We start from the raw sequence: 20,442 nt of genomic DNA, 5'->3' as shown, positions 1-20,442 counted from the left end.
GCACAGGAACCATTGCCTCCACCCATCACCCACAAATCATCAAATCCAAGGGATGGGTCTCCTTGACCTGATTCTGCAGCTAACCTGCATGTTGAATTGCAGGATATGAGGGAACTGACACCTCCCCCACTTGTTCCAAATGTACCTGTCAAATCTTTGACTTGGCAGCAGATGAGGACAATGGTGACAACCCTCTGACTTTTGGCATGGCTGAATGATCAGAGATGAGGGATCTTTTTGAAGAAATATGCAATGGTGATTATTTCTTGAATTCCAATCATGATCAGTGATATCCATCATTTAAGTAGGTGAACTTCCATCTAAAGAGCAATCTCTTCAAATGGAACAATGGGGATTGGCACCTGTTCCATGTTGCCATCAAGGTATGGGCATGAGTTTAAGCTGATACACTGTTGACCTTGATAATTTTAGTTCTGTGGGCCTTACATGCTACAGTATCTTGCTACTGCAGAAACACCACTTCCAGCAATGTGCTGTTTGATCCCACCCTTGATAGGCACCTTGTGCAAGGCTGCAAATGCCATTTCAAGAGAATTGGGCACAGCTGCAAGGAACCAGTATGGCACAGCCTGTCAGGGCCCTTGACTTGTTAATATGCTCGATTTGATGGAAGTCATCCAATATCTGCATTCCACCTTTGAAAATTGTCCTGAGCCATTCATTGGTGGCCAATCACACCCATCTCACCAGTCTGTGGTAGAGATGGGTATCCTCTACTTGGAGTGCTGGATCAAGGTGGCCTCTGTACATCTGAAGCAGACTGCTGATATCATGGGAAGGCCTGTGCATTGGTTTGTGAACCTGGCAATGGACTTGGTAGGCTTTGCATCAATTTTTCACAATGCAGGACTGATACATGTTCCTTCAGAATTAGCTTAATAGCTTGATTCTGGTGACAGTGTCATGCACAAGTTATACTCCTCCCCTCCCAGCCTGCTACCATGCATACCTCAGACACCAACATGATGAGGTTAGCTTCTGCCATCAAATGCAGCTAATTCCCATTAGTGCATTTTGCATCATTGACAATATCAGTGCCATCATCCCACCCCCCCATGCAGCTGATCCCCATTCTGGCTTTACATCCCCTTGGTGGCTATATTGTTCAGGGGAATACCAAGCAGATTCCCAAGGATTACAAGGAAAGGGGTTGTTTTCCATGGCCTGGGATTTTTTTAAGGTATGCCACTTATACTTTTCACTGAAAATAGTTGATGATTGCCCAGGGCTTATGACCATTGCCTGAGGTGCCAATTGCAGACCATCTTGATGGCCATATCAAGGAGCAGGTCAACTACTGCATTGAAAATATTTGGAAATATGCCAATCTTGTCAATGCATGGTTTTGATTTTGTTGCAGTTTCTGATATGATAAGCACCCTCTAGCTCTGAGCTCCTGCCCATCTGCTCCATATCTGAGAACCCTCCCATCTGCAAAATCTCTGAAATTCTGCCTGTCTGAAGTGTGAGATCCAGCATATCCTAATAAAATATGAGATCTGCATTGCCTACTAAATTTTACATTAAATTTTGCAGCATCAAATTAATAGTTCTCCAGTTGCAACTGGTGTGGGTAGTAGGGTCCTCCATCTGTGGTGATTGACACATAGGAATGTGGACTGACTGATGTATGTTGGCATGCATGTAGTATGCTTCACTCACCCAAGGTGTTGTGGACATGGATATGGCTGACTCTTCCCAACTTGTTGATGAGTTGCATGCCATGCTATGCAGATGAAGACTAAAGCCCTCATGTGTAGAAAGACTGCTGGATGTGAGCAGTCATCCTTCACACAAGAATGAGTCATCAGTGCTAAAGAGAAAAGAGCAAGTGAGTCAAGTGCCCATCAAAAGTTTTTAGCATCATGGCATTCTGGTTTCATCATATCTCCACCATTTCCAAAGATATTGACTCCATTTTCACACTTGCTTAAAGTGCTCAGCCATGTAATGCTGCCTTCTGAGTTTGGAAAGGATCCTCACACCCTATGCATTTCTACAGCACTCCATCCATCAGATGCTCATTTTGCTAAGTCCATCAGATATGGCTGCCTCTTTGTTGATCATCTCACTTGTCTCCTTTGCCAGAGACAGTGGCTATGTATATCTGCCATGTGTTCCCACCAGCTTCTGTCCTGAACCCCCCTGGTTCATTCCATTGTCATCAGCCCCATACCATCCCATGCAGCTTGGTCAGTGTGTTCTGCTTGTCAGTATGACTTCCAGAAGGATGTTCTTTGGTCACCTCAGGTCTGTCACTCAGTTACAAAGGTCTTATGTGGTTGTTTTGGTCTCCCCACCTGATGAAGCATGCAGATCCTTTCTCCCTTCTCCCTGCAATGTCTTTTTTCCCAATCTTGTCCATCATTCTCCCCACATTGCAGCAGCTGCAGTATAATCTATTGTTCTCCAGCCTCCCTGATTGCATCCATGATGAGTATGACATGCATCTTGCCTTTTTACTGCAAGACCCAGCAGAAGATGTCCCCCCTTCTCCCTCTCCTCCATCAGAGCCCTGTTCATGAAGCTTTAATTAACTTTGCTGTGAGGATGAATGGGTGGGAGATGTGATTGCCTATGCTCCCATTGCCACACAGACCCCCAATGCCCTAGCCCTTTGACACCTGACTCATGCCATCCTTTTCTCAAATTAATACTTCCCTATCTGGAAACACTGCACATCTGTCATCCCATCTTTGGATCTAGTGATGTCTCCACTGAGATCTGACATGCATTGCCACCCCCTAATGTGATACCAGTGCACTTACTCAGATGCTGACCTTCTTTGACTCATACTGTGATGTTTTGACTGTCCTTGACTCATTGTTGCCAATGCTTACTAATCCTCTTTGCTTGCTTACTTATCATTTCTTGCTTACTCATCATGATTACTCATTGCTTACAGTCCTTACTCATTACTTTCCAAGCATTGGTGCCTTGTTTGTCATAGGCTGCACTCCCTCCACAGTATATAAACCCCCTGTACTTAGCTACAAAAAAAAAATCAAGAAGTCACTCAGGAATCAGTTCAGTTCATCTCAGTCCTAACTTGTCATCAACAGTTGAGGCTCATTTGGAAGAATTTATCTGTCTTCATTTGTATCCCTGGTAGTTGAGGCTCATTTGGAAGGGTCTATCTACATCCTTTCATCATCTGAAGTGTCATCTGTGCTTAGTCAGCACATTTGATTAGTCATCAATCCACTCCTGTGTAACTCATCATCAACTTGTGCCAGGACTCCTTTTGGCTGAATACCTTCACTCAGTTCAGCACCCCCTATCAAGTCCATATTCATTCATCTACTCCTGCATAAATTGTCATGGACTTGTACCAGGAGTGCATCCCATCAAAGTTCATTACTCTAGCCTGCATTCACCTTCTCCTGTGTAACTTGTCATTGACTTGTGCTAGGAGCACCTGCCATTGAAACTCCCCACACTTTGGATTTTTCTGCCCTCCAGGTACCATGGAGGCAAACCACCACTTGCACACATTTGCCTTTGGTGTTGGATTTGGTTGGTTTACACCACCTTTCCACACTTTGACTCACATATGGAGCCTACTGTGAGGGGGTGGTTATTCCTGGATCAAGAAGAATCCTGCTCACTCATCCCATTGAATCTTGTGTCTAAAATCCATCTGATATCCCACTACAATGCCATCACCCTTCCCACCATCTATCCTCCTGCATCATCAGCAGCTCCAGTACCTATGGCTGCTCCCCCTGCTCATTCTGTCCTCACTATGCCCTTGCTTGGCATAAAGTCTGCCCCTGAACTCTTCCAAGGAGACCATACTCATGTTTGCTCCTTCTTGGACCACTATGAATGCCTCTGTGCCTACCACAATGTCACATCTGACCAGGAAATGGTCAAGTCAATCCTCCAGTACTGCAATGCTTGTGTTAGGGAGATTATTGAAGGAATGGCTCATTACTACACTCCTAACTGGGCTAACTTGAAGGCTGATCTCCTCAAGTACTTTGATGCTGATCTATCAGATGAAAGGTTCTTTGAAAGGCATCCCAAGAGCTTTGCTTTGGAGTCTAGGTTACAGCCCATCATGACACTTCAAGACTTTAGGGCTTACAACTGTGGCTTCATTCACATTGGAGGTTGGTTGAAGAACAAAGGAAGGATATCAGTTGATGAATATAATCACTACTTTTGGGCTGGTTTGTTCCCAGTCTTTTGTGGCTTGGTTGAGAGCTGTCTCAGGTCAAAAGATCCCAACCTTGATATCAGCAAGCCCTTCCCATATGATGATGTACTGTATGCCAGTCTGCTGAAGAGCTCCTTCACTGCAATTGCTTTGATGCAGATGACCTTGATTTCCTTGGCCCTCATACTGCCCCTGCTCCTCAGGCCCAGCCTAGCACTTCTCATCACTCAGATGGAAGAGATGACAGTGTTCACCCTTTGCTCCCTTCCCATGAAGCTAGAAGAACCCTTGAAAATTTGGAGAAAGAAGGCCCTACTGTTCATAAGCAAGGCGAGGCCGAGACTCTGATCAAGTCTCTCTCTTGCATGTCACTCAATGACCCAGACTATTCACTCCTCTACTATTGAGCCATTAAGATGGATCCTGATGCTGCAAAGGTCCTTCATGCCCCATCCCATTGTCCTGCTCCTGCATCTACTCCTGCATCTACTGCCTCTCCTGCTACTTCATCATCTCAGACTTGTCCTGCTAGGAGGATCATCACTTGTTATGGCTGTGGTGTTGAAGGTCATAGTGTTGAGAGTTGTCAAACAATCAATGATCTCATTCAGAAGGGTTCCTTGGCATGTGATGAAAACCATTGGGTCATCTACCCTAATGGGCAGTGCATTTACCACAATGGAGAAGAAACTATCCTTCAAGCCTATGAGCACACTCTAGCTGCTGCTCAGCCTGCCAATGCAGTTTGCTTTGTTATCCATGAAGAGGCTGAAGAAGATTCTAGTGCCAAGATCTATGAGTTGGCAGAAGAACCCCTTGTTGCTGCAGTGGATCACTCCAACAAGATTACCAAAGAGAAGAGAAAGGCTGTCTTTGACAGTGTCCTTATCCCACCTCATTTGCATGGAAAGGAGAAAGAGAGTCAAGAGCCAAAGCCTTCATCCTCATCTGTCCCTGTTCCCCAGAAAGCACCACTTGCTCCTGCCTTCATGCCAGTTGATGTCCATCCCTCTGCCTTTGATGGAACTAGAAATGATGCTATCATGGAAGATGCCTCTGTCCTAAGGCCATCTGGACAGGTCACCAATTCTGCAGACAAGTCTAAGAAGTCCAAGCCCCCTCCTACCACTTCCCTGTCTTCATCACTTTCACAGTCTGCCAACTCCAAAGCCATTGTAGAGTGCATTCTTTCTACCCCCTTGACTGTATCTGTTGGGGAGGACATTGGTTCATCTAGGGATGTTTCCCAGCACCTTCAGGAGCTTATGCAATTCAAGAGACAGCCACTAGCTCAGCCTGTCAAGTCTGTTACAGCTGTTGAAGGAACTCCTCCTGCAGCCTCCTACTTGGCATTGACATCTAGCCCCCTGATCACCATCAATCTGATTTGCAATGGCTGACATGCAACAGGTGTCATCAACTCTGGATCTACCCTCAATGTTGTTCTTGCTGGCATAGCCAAGTCAGTCATTCACATGCCCATCAATATGTCACAAGTCATCAATATGCAAGATGCAAAAGGAAGTGTCTTGACACTGAAAGGCCTAGTACAAGATGTCCCTCTTTTCTGCAGTGCTGCCAAGACCTGGACCAATCTATTTGTTGCCCTAGACACTAATGCAGGCTTTGATCTCCTCCTTGGTCATCCTTGGGCCCTTGGCAATTCAGTTAGCATTGTTGAAAGAGAGTCTGGAACTTATGTTGTCTTTGGAGCAATCCAGATCGCCCCCTGGAGATGTGTGTTACTGAAGGTCAGCTTGGGTCTGTTGCAGATACACTTATGGCGACTCTAGAGCCTGCCCATCCTCAGCAAGATGCCAATGAACTTATGAGAGATGTAGCAGTTGGTACCCCTCATCATGTTTTGCCCACAGTCTTTGCTCCACCCCCATCAACTTCACAGTCACCCACTCAGTCACTTGATTCCACTCTGCTATATCCTGAGTCACCCCTAGATGGGTTCAATGTTGCCTCAACCTTTCCTGCATTCCATCCCATTCCTCTCCAAGCATTCCCACCTCCTACAAGTCCATTTCCTTCAGAGTTTGTGAATCAGCTTACCCAAGAGTTACAGTCTGCTGACACAAGTGGATTGGAGGATAATCCTACCCTTGCCCAGATTCATCACCAGATCAGGAGAGAAGAGTGCCAGTCACTCATCTCACTTCTTACCAGCCTTACTCATCACACTCCCCATCTATCCCCCCTTTATCCCAACTCAAACCATGCACTTGCTGGAGAAAGAGGTACTGATGAATCTGGAGTCTACTTCCAGCACTTCCTTGTGCTGCATACCTGCTTAGTCCAACAGGTTCCTGCCCCACTTGAGCATTACCATGAGCTTGAAGGTTCTGCTTATGTCAGATTCTATCCTCATCTTCTCCCTCAGGCATCTCCCACTCAGAGCAATGCAACTCCACCTCCAGACCTGCTGTCTGACTCGAGTCTACCTGCCTCATGTGTACTTTCCAATGGCATTACTGCTCCACCTCAGACTCCCTCTCCCCCATCCCCAGATCCAGTTATCATTCAGGAAGAGCCTACTGAAGGTTCCCACCAGGCTTCACTTCTGTTCTGTAGAGACGCTGTGACTCCAGACTCTGAAGCTACATTCTCCATCTTCAATACTCCATATTTCAGCTCAGTTGCCTCTACTGCCCATAATGCTTGCCATGACTCTCAGTCTGTGCAACTCAACAACAACTTGTGCAGGGATCCACAGATGTCCAATACTTCTGTCCTTCATCAGTCTGCACAACTCAATGATGACTTGTGCACAAGTCTGCATATGCCTGGTCCTTCCATCCTTCATCAGTCTGCACAACTCAATGACAACTTGTGCAGTCATGTGCAGTTGTCTAGTTCATCCTTGGATATGCATCATGATTCTTAGTCCATGCAACTCAATGATGAGTTGTGCAGGTCTCACCACTTGTCCAGTCTATCCCCAGATATACCCACAACACTTTTTCCACTTGCCTCTGATATGTTCAACACCAGTGTTGGTTCTCACTTCTATCTGCCTAACCTGTCCCTGCTTCAGTCTGCCCAACCTGATGACAACTTAGGCAGGCACCAGCATTCATCTAGTCCATCTCCTCCTATGTCATTGATACCCTCAGCTCCCCATACTGCATCTAATGTTAGTGAAGAATCAGTTGCCATGCCAGAACCATACAGCAATGTTGTCATGCATCATACCCCTACTGGATGGATCACTCATTTGCAAGAAGCTGCAGAAGACCACTCAGGTGATGTGGATGAAGAGGATCCAAACTTATTCCAAGAGTCCAGTCTTCATATCCATGCTAGGGCAGTCAGTTTTGTCTCAGCCTCAGTGCATCCTCCCCCTTTTGAAGTATTTTCATATCCAGAGCACTTTCCTGCCTCCATGTCTTCAGATTCAACTGCAGAAAAGTCCAATGATCTTCTCAGATGTGTTTGTCCACTTTCTCCCATATCCCATCAGTTATTTCTCCAGCTCTTTGAAGATTGATTTGTATGTCCTCTCTTGTACTTATAGTTTTTCTTGTTCTTTGTCTGCTCACTTTGACTGAGAAGTCATTAAACTCCTAAACCCACAGACATTTTTTCACTCAGATACTCCTGTAACATCACTTACTATGCTTCCTTTGGTTTCATATTTCCAAAGCTCTCTTTACTCTTTTTATCATGATGTTTTCTCTTCTTTGTTATCTAATCCTTTGAAAGCACCAGATCCACTTCCTACTCAGAAAACTGAAAAGCAGCTTCACTTTTGCTATTCTTTATCTGATTTTCTTGATTTGCTATGATTTAGAAAAAGCCTTCTTACAGATACAGAAGACACAGCTGATGAAACAGGTCAGCCAGTGTATGGAGCATACAAGCACATTGATCATAAAGTCAAGCCAGTGCCTGGAGTCTATCCAGAAGATGCTCAAGTCCATTGCCAGTTTCCAGAAGACCCCCTCACATCACTCACACCTCTCACTCATCACCCTCCTGTCTTTGTTCCCACAAGGAAGCTGACTCAAGAGCACCTTGCTTCCATGAAGATTAACACTGATGGCTTTCTATGGCCAGAAGAGGAAAAACTTTTTTTGCATGTGATGAAGCTTAATGAGTGTGCCTTGGCATTTGATGAGTCAGAGAGAGGAAACTTCTGTTCTGACTACTTTTTACCTTACATCATCCTGGTGCTGCCACACAAACCATGGGAGTTTCATAACATTCCAATTCCCCCTGGCATATGAGAACATGTCATACAGCTTCTTTGGGAGAAGATTGCCACTGGTCTCTATGAGCCAGCCAGTCATCCTATCACTCCAAATGGTTTTGTGTTATGAAAAAGAATGGCAAGATCCACATTGTCCATGATCTACAGCCTCTGAATAAGGTTACAATTCAAGACACCAGTGTTCCACTAATATTGGATGACTTTGTGGAGGCATTTGCTGGTCATCAATGCTACACCATCTTTGATCTATTTTCAGGATTTGATGCATGCCAACTCCATCCCAATAGCCAAGATCTGACATCCTTCATGATGCCTCTTGGCTTACTGCACCATGCTGCCATGCCTCAAGGCTACACCAACTCACCATCAGAATTTCAGAATTGTACAGCTTTCATTCTACAGGATGAAATCCCCCATGTTGCCAATGTTTTCATCAATGACCTGCCTGTCAAGGGTTGACAACCTTCTTCACCTTGTGGTCATCAGGAGAGCAACCATGAGGATGGCATGCTTGACCAAGAATGATAACACAGGGCTGGCAGATCTGAGACTTTATGCCAGAGAACATTCTGCTGGCATGAGCAAACCAATGCATGACTCTATGCACATCTACAGCATGTTCCCATGAAAACATTGGCAACATGGGGGATTTCATCCTGTAGAATGAAAGCTGTACAATTCTGAAATTCTGATGGTGAGTTGGTGTAGCCTTGAGGCATGGCAGCATGGTGCAGTAAGCCAAGAGGCATCATGAAGGATGTCAGATCTTGGCTATTGGGATGGAGTTGGCATGCATCAAATCCTGAAAATAGATCAAAGATGGTGTAGCATTGATGACCAGCAAATGCCTCCACAAAGTCATCCAATATTAGTGGAACACTGGTGTCTTGAATTGTAACCTTATTCAGAGGCTGTAGATCATGGACAATGTGGATCTTGCCATTCTTTTTCATAACACAAAACCATTTGGAGTGATAGGATGACTGGCTGGCTCATAGAGACCAGTGGCAATCTTCTCCCAAAGAAGCTGTATGACATGTTCTCATATGCCAGGGGGAATTGGAATGTTATGAAACTCCCATGGTTTGTGTGGCTGCTGGATGTGAGCAGTCATCCTTTGCACAAGAATGAGTCATCAGTGCTAAAGAGAAAAGAGGAAGCAAGTCAAGTACCCATCAAAAGTTTTTAGCACTTGAGTACAGCATTCTGGTTTGCATCATATCTCCACCATTTCCAAAGATATTGACTCCATTCTCACACTCACTTAAAGTGCTCAGCCATGTGATGCTGCCTTCTGAGTTGGGAAAGGATCTTCACACCCTATGCATTTCTACAGCACTCCATCCATCAGATGCTCATTTTGCTAAGTCCATCAGATATGGCTGCCTTTTTGTTGATCATCTCACTTGTCTCCTTTGTCAGAGACAGTGGCTATGTATATCTGCCATGTGTTCCCACCAGCTTCTGTCCTGAACCCCCCTGGTTCATTCCATTGTCATCAGCCCCATACCATCCCATGCAGCTTGGTCAGTGTGTTCTGCTTGTCAGTATGACTTCCAGAAGGATGTTCTTTGGTCACCTCAGGTCTGTCACTCAGTTACAAAGGTCTTATGTGGTCATTTTGGTTCCCCTACTTGATCAAGCATATGGATCCTTCCTCCCTGCTCCCTGCAATGTCTTTATTCCAATCTCATCCATCATTCTCCCCACATTGTGACAGCTGCAGTATAATCTACTGTTCTCCAGCCTCCCTGATCACATCCATGACAAGTATGACATGCATCTTGCCTTTTTACTGCAAGACCCAGCAGAAGATGTCCCCCCTCCCCCCCTTCTCCCTCTCCTCCACCACAGCCCCAAAGCTGTTATTGACTTCACTGAGAGGACAAGTAGGTGGGAGACATGATTGCCTATGCTCCCATTGCCCCACAGACCCCCAACACCCTAGCCCTTTGACACCTGACTCATGCCATCCATTTCTGGAATTAATACTTCCCTATCTGGAAACATTGTCCATCTGTCATCCCATCTTTGGGTCTAGTAATGTCTTCACCAAGATCTAACATGCATTGCCACCCCCTAATGTGATATCAGTGCACTTACTCAGGTTCTGACTCATACTGTGATATTTTGACTGTCCTTGATTCATTTGTTGTCAATACTTACCAATCCTCTTTGCTTGCTTACTTTTCATTTCTTGCTTATTCATCATGATTACTCATTGCTTACAGTCCTTACTCATTACTTTCCAAGCATTTGTACCTCATTTCTCATAGGCTGCACTCCCCCCACAGTATATAAACCCCCTGTACTTAGCTAAAAAAAAAAGCAATCAAGAAGTCACTCAGGAATCAGTTCAATTCACCTCAGACCTAACTCATCATCAACAGTTGAGGCTCATTCAGAAGAGTCTATCTGTCATCATTTGTATCCTTGGTAGTTGAGGCTCCATTAGGGGTCTATTTACCTCCATTCATTGTCTGCATTGTCATCTGTGCTTAGTCAGCACATTTGATTAGTCATCCTCCCACTCCCATGTCACTCAACATTGACTTGTGCCAGGAGTCCTTTTGGCTGAAAACCTTCCCCCTATTCAGCATCCCCAATCAAGTCTTCATTCATTCACCTACTCCTGTGTAACTTGTCATTGACTTGTGCCAGGAGCATGTCCCATTGAAGATCATCACTCTACTCAGTATCCCCCTTGCAGTCATCCCTCATCCATCTTCTCCTGCATAACTGATTGATGACTTGTGCTAGGAGCACCTGCCTTTGAAATTCCCCCACATTGGATTCTTTCTGCCCTCCTAGTTCTGCAGAGGTACACCACCACTCACACATTATTTGTCTTTGGTGTTGGTTGATTCACAGCAGCTTTCCACACTTTGACTCACACCAGGCATCCTTGTGGTTGTGCCTGACCCTGGCACTTGTTACAGTAATGGCCCTTCTGGCCACATCCAAAACAGGTAATATGGGAATTATCCTTAGGGGTTCCCTTCCCCTTGCCCTTCCACTGGGTGGCACCTATCTCCATTGGAGCACCAGCCCCAGGCTGAGTACCTGTGGTCATGAAACCATGAGACTGGTTTTGCAGCCATGCTCTCTGAGAGGAGGCCATCATATACTGGTGGTTTTCAAAATTACCAGCCACCATCCAGAGCTCAACTACATAATCCTTGTATGTATCTTTCCTTTTACCCTGTAGGTGCATGAGCTGTAGCCCCTGGGGGTTGATTGCCTGTTTGAGGCACAGGATTGCCAAATCATTGGAAGCACTCACCATGGTCTTCCAACTGCCAAATTCTGCCAAGAAGGTGTCCATTTGGACAGATCCCTGCCTTGCTTTCGGCATCTTTTTCCAGGCCCAATCCCCATTGTTCATGGCCAGAAGTGGGCATTGAGGTTGGCCACCACCTCATCTATTGTTGGCCAGTTACAATTGGTCAGATGGTAATCTAGTCTCATCTGTGCATAGTTGCCAGCTATGGGTCCAGACATGTGAGTCCAGAAGGCCACACAGTCCTGGCTTGTATAGCAGTGGACAGCCACTTTACAGTAGGTTCTCATCTTGATCACCCACTCCTCATATCTTGCTACCAAGCCATTGAACTGGCCTGGATTGGCAACACCTCTCTTCAAGGGGTTGAAGTTGATAGTTTGCACTGCAGGGGGCACACCCATCTGTTGCTGCATGGATTAGCATACCTCAAAGTTGCTAGAGGTTTGGCTAATTCCTTGGGTGTTTGTCAGGTGTTTGTGGTGAGTTTCAGCTGAGAGTATCAGTATTCAAACTCTGACTGCTCTTGTTGAATACATTGTCCATAGCTGCCATGGAGTCTGAGCTGTCTGCTCCTCCCCTGGCATCACAACCCACCAGATCAGTGACAAAAGCAGTGGGCCCTTGCATTATATGGGAGAAGACTTATGCTGCATGGACTGATTGTCTTATCAAGTGGTGTAGGACCCATGAAGCAGAGCAGAAGAAGTTGTTTTCTGACTCCACACAAGATGCTCAAGAGGAAGGTAGGAGTAAGCAACAATTGTGACACAGGAAGAATGTGATATATGTTGAGATTGCAAAGGTGATCTTCTTGGTCAATGAGTCCCCTGAATCCCAAGTCCTTGCTCAAGACAATCCAGCTGTTTTCACTGTTCCAATTCATAGTCAGCTTGATGTGTATGTCCATCTCTTTTAAACAAAAATTCACTGCTCAACTATTACAGTTTAAAAATGAAGTACCAAAAACAGAACACACTACTTGGGCAGACAGGTGCCAGGTGCACCTATGAGGATCTCACAAGCAGCAACAGCACAAAAAATATAATCAGTATGTGACTACTTCATTCCTAAACACATTAGTTTACTGATTGTTATCAGCAATGATTGAGAAGGAGTTTCCTTGGTGGGGAGAATTGCATGGGTGGTGCAACAGCACCTGGAGTGCTGCTGATAGTGGGCAGGATTTCACTAGGCACATAGTTGAACTCTTCAAGCTGTGGCCAAACCTACTGTCTGGAGATTCTGTTGATCCTGCTGCAGGCCCACTGAATTCATCTCAGCTGGAAGAAGGTGAAATAGCAGAGGGTGGCAACAATTTTCATACTAATGACAACTTTTTTGCAGATGATTCAGAACTGATGAATGTTGACAGCAACCCCCCCTTTTCACATGTCGAGATGCCATCATTTCCCATACCATCCCCCTCCCTGCTCTTCTCTGAGCAAGAGCTGCTGCTGCCTGTTATTCCATTGCCCTCTCCATCCTCTGCTGGATCTAAGTGGTTGATGCTGTTGTCCCTCCCTGCTAATTCTGAGTGGTTTTTGCTCACCCCCCCACCATCCTTCAATTTTTCTGAGTCATCCACCATCATCCCTCCTCCCCCTTCTACTTTTAACAGAGTTAATTCTATCAGCTTGAATGATGACCCCCCTCCCTTTGTATTCCATTGTCCAAAACTTCAGCCAGCACATCCATGCCTCAAGCAGGATCGACCCCTCCTTAAACACCAGTCAGCCTCCACTCCAAATACAGATGACTCCTCTGACTCCAACATCACTTTGTCCAATATGTTCTCAGCCCTTTGTCTCTCATTGTCTTCCCCCCCAGCATCACTGCTCTCTCTGATGATAGCAATTCCAAGCTGTCATCAAAGCCATCCCATGAGTGTGCACAGGAAACCCCTGCTGACAAGCTTTCTTTGGACCTTGCATCTGCTTTGTTAACCTTTCATTAAGCAATTTCAACAGGTGCAGCAGGATAGGTCAGAGGTCAAGCATCACCAACTGGAGTATGGATACTGGAGGACTTGCCAGAAGGCCACCACTCTCTCAGCCAATTGTGAACACCAACTTACTATGCAACACAAGCTGTTCACACATGAGGAGACAATGGCAGCTCAAGAGTTGGAGAAGATGAAGCTCACTGTCAAGGTTGGAGGAACTTCATGCTTGGAACCTCACCTTGCAAAAAGGTGTAGCTGGCAGTGAGGATCAAGGCCCTTTGTCTAGCAATCAAAATGTTTATCTGCTTTGAAACAGTGTATGACAGAATACTGATCATCATTTAGTATGCATCCCCATTCCCCCCCCACCTAGTTGTATTGCTGTCCCCCCCCTCCCTCCCATGTATACATCTGCATCTGTATTCAGCATCTACAATAGTATGTAGTAGTATGTGAACTATGGATGTCTGTTTTGTTTGTTATCAGTTTGTTATCACTTGCTAGATCTCTCTGTTGATAAGCATACACACTTTTCAGTGGAGTTTGAATTTTAAATCAGAGTATTAGTAGCATTATCTACACATCTACTGTTTCCAGGTCACTCACTTTTTCTGCAGAGATTGAATATTTGCCCACAAACTCACAACTCATCTGCACTTGAGTTTGCTCACATGTTTTTTCCACATTTAACTTTGAGCAGCCCTATTATGCCATTGCTAATGCCATGCTTGTACCACAGCCATGTCAATAGGGGGAGGAATGTTGCTGGGGTCCATTTCTGCTGACTAGTGGGATTGGTCAACAAAGGGGGTGGTGGATGGAACAGCAGTTCCTGAGGTTGTAGGGGGTATTGAAAACAAACCCAAGCTCATTTGGGTCAGGAGAGGGGCAAGGGTGTGGGATAAAGAAGTTCTGGAGTTACTTTGTGGAACAACTCAAGAGGGGGAAGGGGAAGTGGGGTGAGCAGGGACAAAGAGCACAAGAAGGTGCAGAGCAGAGAGTTCCCTTTTTACAGGGAGGAGACTGAGAGGGAGATGAAGCTTGACCTCTTCTTTCTTAATGGCAGGAATGGTGGTAAAGTAAGGGTAACATAGGTGTACTACTCACCAATAATGTACAAGACCTCTAAACACATAGTTCATTCACTGTCACTCTCCTGATCAATCTCCTAGAAATAGGGAGAGACCAGCCAGGCACACTATGCAAACTACAGTGGGTGCAAGTACATTGACTACTGGTCTACATCCACTGCTGTGCAGGAGCTATGACTGTATATGGCTCAGCTGCTCTGGACCTTGCAGGCCCTCTTGATCAAGCATCACCCTGCATTCACTGAGCTCAACCTTGGGAAGGTGTATGTATGTATGGTAAAACTTGGTAAGATGCCTGCCCAACTGGCTTCATTGCTTGGGTGCTCTCAGTCACAATGATGGAGGCAAAAAGAATCTATGGGCAGAACTGCCCACTATGAGTATTATACTGCTGTTGACCCTCAGTGCCAGGTAGGAAGTGGTAGGGGAGAAGTAGGAATCTAGTTCAAGTGAGGCAACCAAAGATGAGAGTCTTCTTAGCTATTACTTCAAACCAGAGAGTGTGGGAGTGGAACCTGTTGATTGAGGGATAAGCTCAAAATGAACTAGATTAGAGAAACTGGCTATGACAAATGACAGGATTTATATACTGCCCTACTGTTTGGTACATACTGCCATGGGAGAATGTTCTGGAAAGAAGTAAACAAACAAGAAAACTATGCTATTGGATGAGAGCAAACATGTGGCACAGGTGAAGCACAGCCTTACCAAGCAACAAGTAAGCATGAGAAAGTAAGCAAAGGAAAAGTCCAAGATGACTAAGCATCTCCTAAATGGTAATCCTAACCAGAGCATGACTATATATGGGCAAGTAGGAACCAACAAAGTGAAAAGTCTACTGGTCATTACACCTTTTCCCTCTCCTCCATCAGAGCCCCATTCATGAAGCTTTTATTGAGTTCACTGAGAGGACAAATGGGTGGGAGACACAATTGCCTGTGCTCCCATTACCCCACAGACCCCCAATGCCCTAGCCCTTTGTCACCTGACTCATGCCATCCATTTCTGGAATTTAATACTTCCCCATCTGGAAACACTGTCCATCTGTCATCCCATCTTTTGGTCTAGTGATGTCTCTGCCAAGATCTGACATACATTGCCACCCCCTAATGTGACACCAGTGCACTTGCTCAGTTTCTGACATTCTTTGACTCATACTGTGATATTTTGACTGTCCTTGACTCATTTGTTGTCAATACTTACCAATCCTCTTTGGTTGCTTACTTTTCATTTCTTGCTTACTCATCATGATTACTCATTGCTTACAGTCCTTACTCATTACTTACCAAGCATTTGTGCCTTGTTTGTCATAGGCTGTGCTCCCCCCACAGTATATAAACCCCTGTACTTAGCTCAAAAAAAATCAAGAAGTCACTCAAGAATCAGTTCAGTTCATCTCAGGCATACAGTGAGGGACAAAAGCAATGCAATGTTTGTGAGGTGTGACTTGCTGCCAATGTAGCTCAGGCTATTCTGCACAGATAATCATGATACCTATACCATTGGAAAGGGGTGGCTCTAAGCTTGCCAGAGCACTAGGGTTCAGTCCAAACAAATCAATACATGCTGAGATACACCCTATTCTTTCCAAAAGGTGCATTGCAATGCTTTTGTCCCTGACTGGTGAAATAGTGAAAAGTGACCTTTTGATGGGAAAATATGATTACATAATAAGCCATATGATCTTCCAGATGATTGTCAGCATGTAAACAATGACAAACATTGGACTTGTACCATTAACCCTCCCTCTTTTACCACAACTCATGAAATCACCCCAACTTTCATACCAGTGTTCCTGTGCCAGAAATGCATTGGTTGAGAGGGGACTGGTTTGTCCATCATGTTCTGAAGTGCCAGATTGACCTCCATAACATTTTCAGCCTTCCAAGTACTGATTAGTCCCAGAACACATCAGGCATGGGTGGGGAAACAGTCCAGGGAATGACTGACAGCAGGTTTTTTAAGGGACTGATGGTTCTGAGAGCATGTTATACTGATGGCACTGTGGTGGCCACCAGTATTTGATAAGAATTCCTTGAGAAAATGACCATGCAAGCTAGAGAGATGATTTCATGAGTTGTGGTAAAAGAGGGAGGGTTAATGGTACAAGTCCAATGTTTGTCATTGTTTACATGCTGACAATCATCTGGAAGATCATATGGTTTATTATGTAATCATATTTTCCCATCAAAAGGTCACTTTTCACTATTTCACCAGTCAGGGACAAAAGCATTGCAATGCACCTTTTGGAAAGAATAGGGTGTATCTCAGCATGTATTGATTTGTTTGGACTGAACCCTAGTGCTCTGGCAAGCTTAGAGCCACCCCTTTCCAATGGTATAGGTATCATGATTATCTGTGCAGAATAGCCTGAGCTACATTGGCAGCAAGTCACACCTCACAAACATTGCAATGCTTTTGTCCCTTACTGTAACTCATTGTCAACAGTTGAGGCTCATTCAGAAGAGTCTATCTGTCATCATTCATATTCTTGGTAGTTGAGGCTCCATCGAGGGTCTATCTACCTTTGTTTATTATCTGAAGTGTCATCTGTGCTTAGTCAGCACATTTGATTAGTCATCCTTTCACTCCTGTGTAACTCCTCATTAACTTCTGCCAGGACTCCTTTTGGCTGAATACCTTTGCCCTATTCAGCATCCCCCACCAAGTCTTCATTCATTCATCTACTACCACATACCTTGTTGTTGACTTGTGCTAGGAGCATGTCCCATCAAAGATCATTACTCAAGTCAGCATCCCCCTCTCAATCATCTCTTGTTTGTCTACTCCTGCACAACATGTCACTGACTTGTGCTCAGAGCACCTGCCATTGAAACTCCCCCCCACTTTAGATTTTTCTGCCCTCCAGGTTCTGCAGAGGTAAACCACCACTTGCTCTTATTTGTCTTTGGTGTTGGATTTGGTTGGTTTACACCAGCTTTCCACACTTTGCCTCACACCACACTACCTAGGACCAATGATCATTGTCTGACACACTAAAGGCAGCCCATACATTCTTGCAGAATTAGATGGTGCAGTGTTGAAATTCCACTTTGCTGCCTTTTGTCTATACCCCTATTTCCTGCAGAATAACACTCATATTGAGGTCACCCAGCTGACCAGTGTTTCCTCACAAGACCTAGATCACCTCAAAGACAACTCATTCCTGGACCCTACACTTGCTGGTGTCCCTTTGGATGAGTCAGTTGAGTAGCCCATCCTTCCCTTTACTTACTTGCTTTTCTTTCTCCATTCTTTCTTTTGTTGATACCCATTTCATCTCATATAAAACAGGAAGTCCAAAAACAAAATTTGCAACACTCTTTCATTCAACGATCCTATTTTTCTTTGCCTACTGTAGTAACAATACTGATACATGAGAGGACTCTGTTTTTCTATGGAACATATAGGTACAAGAACAAAAATTCTACAAACACAAGAACAGTATTTACAAGTCCTGGAGTTTTTCCTTCAGCTTCTGCAATTCCTCATGCCTTGCCTGCACACCCATGATCTGCCCCTCCAAATGCCTCCCCAGCAGCCCCAGAATCCTCTGGACCTGACCTAGCTCAAACTTCTTGTCCTTGGCTCTAGTCTCTAGCATTTGTAGTCACTCAACAAATTCACTGTCAGCTGCTTGTGTGGGTTTATGACCTGTGGAGTTTCTGTGGCCACTGGCCTATCACCTTGCTCTGGCATTTCAGCATCTTCAGGCTCATTCAGCAGCCTGGTTGCTGTTGCAGAGAATCCTTCAAGAAGTGACTGGTGGCTTGTCAGAGGGCACTGGTTGGGGTTCATCAACAGGAGGTAGAAAAGGGTTGAAGGAGGGACTGGGTGTGGGGGACACTCCAGGAAAGAATAGATGGGGTGTTGGTGAAGGGTCACAAAGGCAAGGTGATGGCCTTGGTGACAGTGAGTGCATAGGAGTGGGAGGTGGCCTTGGTGGGGGGACAACTTTGCATGGCAGAATTTTCAATGTTAGCCTCATAGATGACCTGGACCCAACCACAGCTGGCACTGCAGTCAGCATCATCACTGACTTGGTTCACTTGTGCAAAGGGCTGGTGCCAGCCCCAGAGTTCTTGTGCTGTAGGTGCTGTCACCCTTTCTTTTTGGAGTCCTCTGCCCCTGCCACACTTACCTTTCTGCCTATCCCACATGAACATGTACATCTGCATTTTGCACTCTTGCATTGCTTGCAGGATGACTGGGGCTCACCAACACATGTGACCTTGGCCTGAGTGCACACCTCACATGGCTTGTCATCTCCAGTCATGCAGGGCCCTCCTGCTGGGGGCCCAGGCTCATTGCTGTTGTTGTTGTTGTCAGTGAGTTCATCCTCCTCATTGGTAGCCTGTGGAGCTTTTTTTTATTTAGTTGGGGTCAGTAAAAATGCTTGGAATTGTCAGGGACATGGCACATATCCTCTCCTTGCCTTTCCCCTTGCTTGCACTTCCCAAGTCTCCCCCTGTCAAGTGCACAGCTCCTCCCAACAATCCTCCTGCTTCTGTGTTGCCTGGCCTGTGGTCTTGACCATTGCCTCTTGTTGCTTGACCATGTGTTCACACCATTGGGTCCTTGGCTAGCCTCTCTGCCTTGCACCATGCCCTCTCTTTGACCCTCTCCTGGTAATCCTTGAAGAGGTCATTGATGTCAAATTGTCTTTGGCCTTGGGTCAGCAAAGATCAGCAATTGCAATTGCTCCCATGACCAGGAGGTTGTCCATGCATGCTGACTGCTTGGTCAGCCCCCAGAAGTGCATGGCCATCAATGTCAGGTATGATGATCCTGTGCTTGTCCACATATTGCCACCATGAGTAGATGTTGGCCTGCAGAGTTTCTTTAGAGCCATTGAGCCATGTGAGATGACTGCATACTTACCCAGGTGCATCCCACCCATCTACCCAGTTATGGATGGCTGCCAGCCTCTCCTCTGGCTGAGTCACTTCTTGAGTCATTCTCCCTGTGCATTTCAATGCCCCTGTGAGTGCTGCTATACCCTGAGCCTCCATGCTGAATACCAGTCATGCATTGTGGACCAAGTATGCTTGCATGTCACTGAATGGGTGTGGGCATGGGTGACTAGATGTAGCTGTTGTTGGGGAGTGAAGGTTTAATGAGTGGTGAGCCCCCTTCTTGGTGAGTTTAAATCCTGCAGGGCTATCTCACAGAACATGGAATTTCCCTCTGCATGAGGCAGAATTCCAAACACAAACCATCATTGTTACATAATGCCTGCTGAAATTCCACATTTGTCTCTGTCATGTCTCAGTTTGGCCTGACCAAGGACAGTCAGCATTTGAAGTCCCCAGGAGGTGCAGGGAGCTGTATACTCCCTGAGGCTGAAACAGGAAACAGTCAGTAAATTCCACTGCCTCTGCAACAAGCTCCTATCACTCTATGCCTTCAGAATTCTTCCCACTTGTTGCCTCATGTTTTGTCCCACCCCCTTTTGGCTTCAGATTTTCTCCTGACCTTCAACTTGTCACTCAGTCATCATTAAGCTGATCCAAAAATTCTGCATTTGCCCAGAGTCATCAATAAGCTGACCCAGAATTCCACATCTGAGCCACCAGCCAGCCATGTCACCAGTCATCTGTGCCAATCATCTCTAAAAAACTCTGATTTCCCCTGTCATCCCAAACTCCACGGATTGTCCTTCATACCCATAGGCTCCCCCCTTCTGCAGTTCTGCCTTCCCACCAACTCCACCTCTCACCTGTA

The 20,442-nt window shown here is 45.5% G+C and overlaps 2 protein-coding genes across 2 annotated transcripts; one reads left to right on the top strand and one right to left on the bottom strand.

The window, feature by feature from the left end:
* Positions 1-12,785: 12,785 nt before the first annotated feature.
* Positions 12,786-13,790, top strand: F5J12DRAFT_913905 (uncharacterized protein; the record flags this gene model as incomplete). Its single annotated transcript, XM_051749105.1, has 2 exons — positions 12,786-13,414; positions 13,483-13,790. 2 exons carry the CDS (start codon positions 12,786-12,788, stop codon positions 13,637-13,639), a joined length of 786 nt encoding a protein of 261 aa, XP_051598638.1. The 3' UTR covers positions 13,640-13,790.
* Positions 13,791-19,189: 5,399 nt separating this feature from the next.
* On the bottom strand, positions 19,190-19,730 carry F5J12DRAFT_783900 (uncharacterized protein; the record flags this gene model as incomplete). Its single annotated transcript, XM_051742937.1, is given in 4 exon segments — positions 19,190-19,267; positions 19,287-19,380; positions 19,455-19,547; positions 19,600-19,730. 4 exon segments carry the CDS (start codon positions 19,728-19,730, stop codon positions 19,190-19,192), a joined length of 396 nt encoding a protein of 131 aa, XP_051598637.1.
* Between the last annotated feature and the right edge of the window lie 712 nt (positions 19,731-20,442).

This window comes from Pisolithus orientalis, assembly GCF_024613125.1.
Source record: "Pisolithus orientalis strain OTSU chromosome Unknown F5J12scaffold_21, whole genome shotgun sequence".
Lineage (NCBI taxonomy): Eukaryota > Fungi > Basidiomycota > Agaricomycetes > Boletales > Pisolithaceae > Pisolithus > Pisolithus orientalis.
The sequence above is the reverse complement of the archived record's forward strand: the minus strand, read 5'-3'. Positions and strand labels throughout refer to the sequence as shown.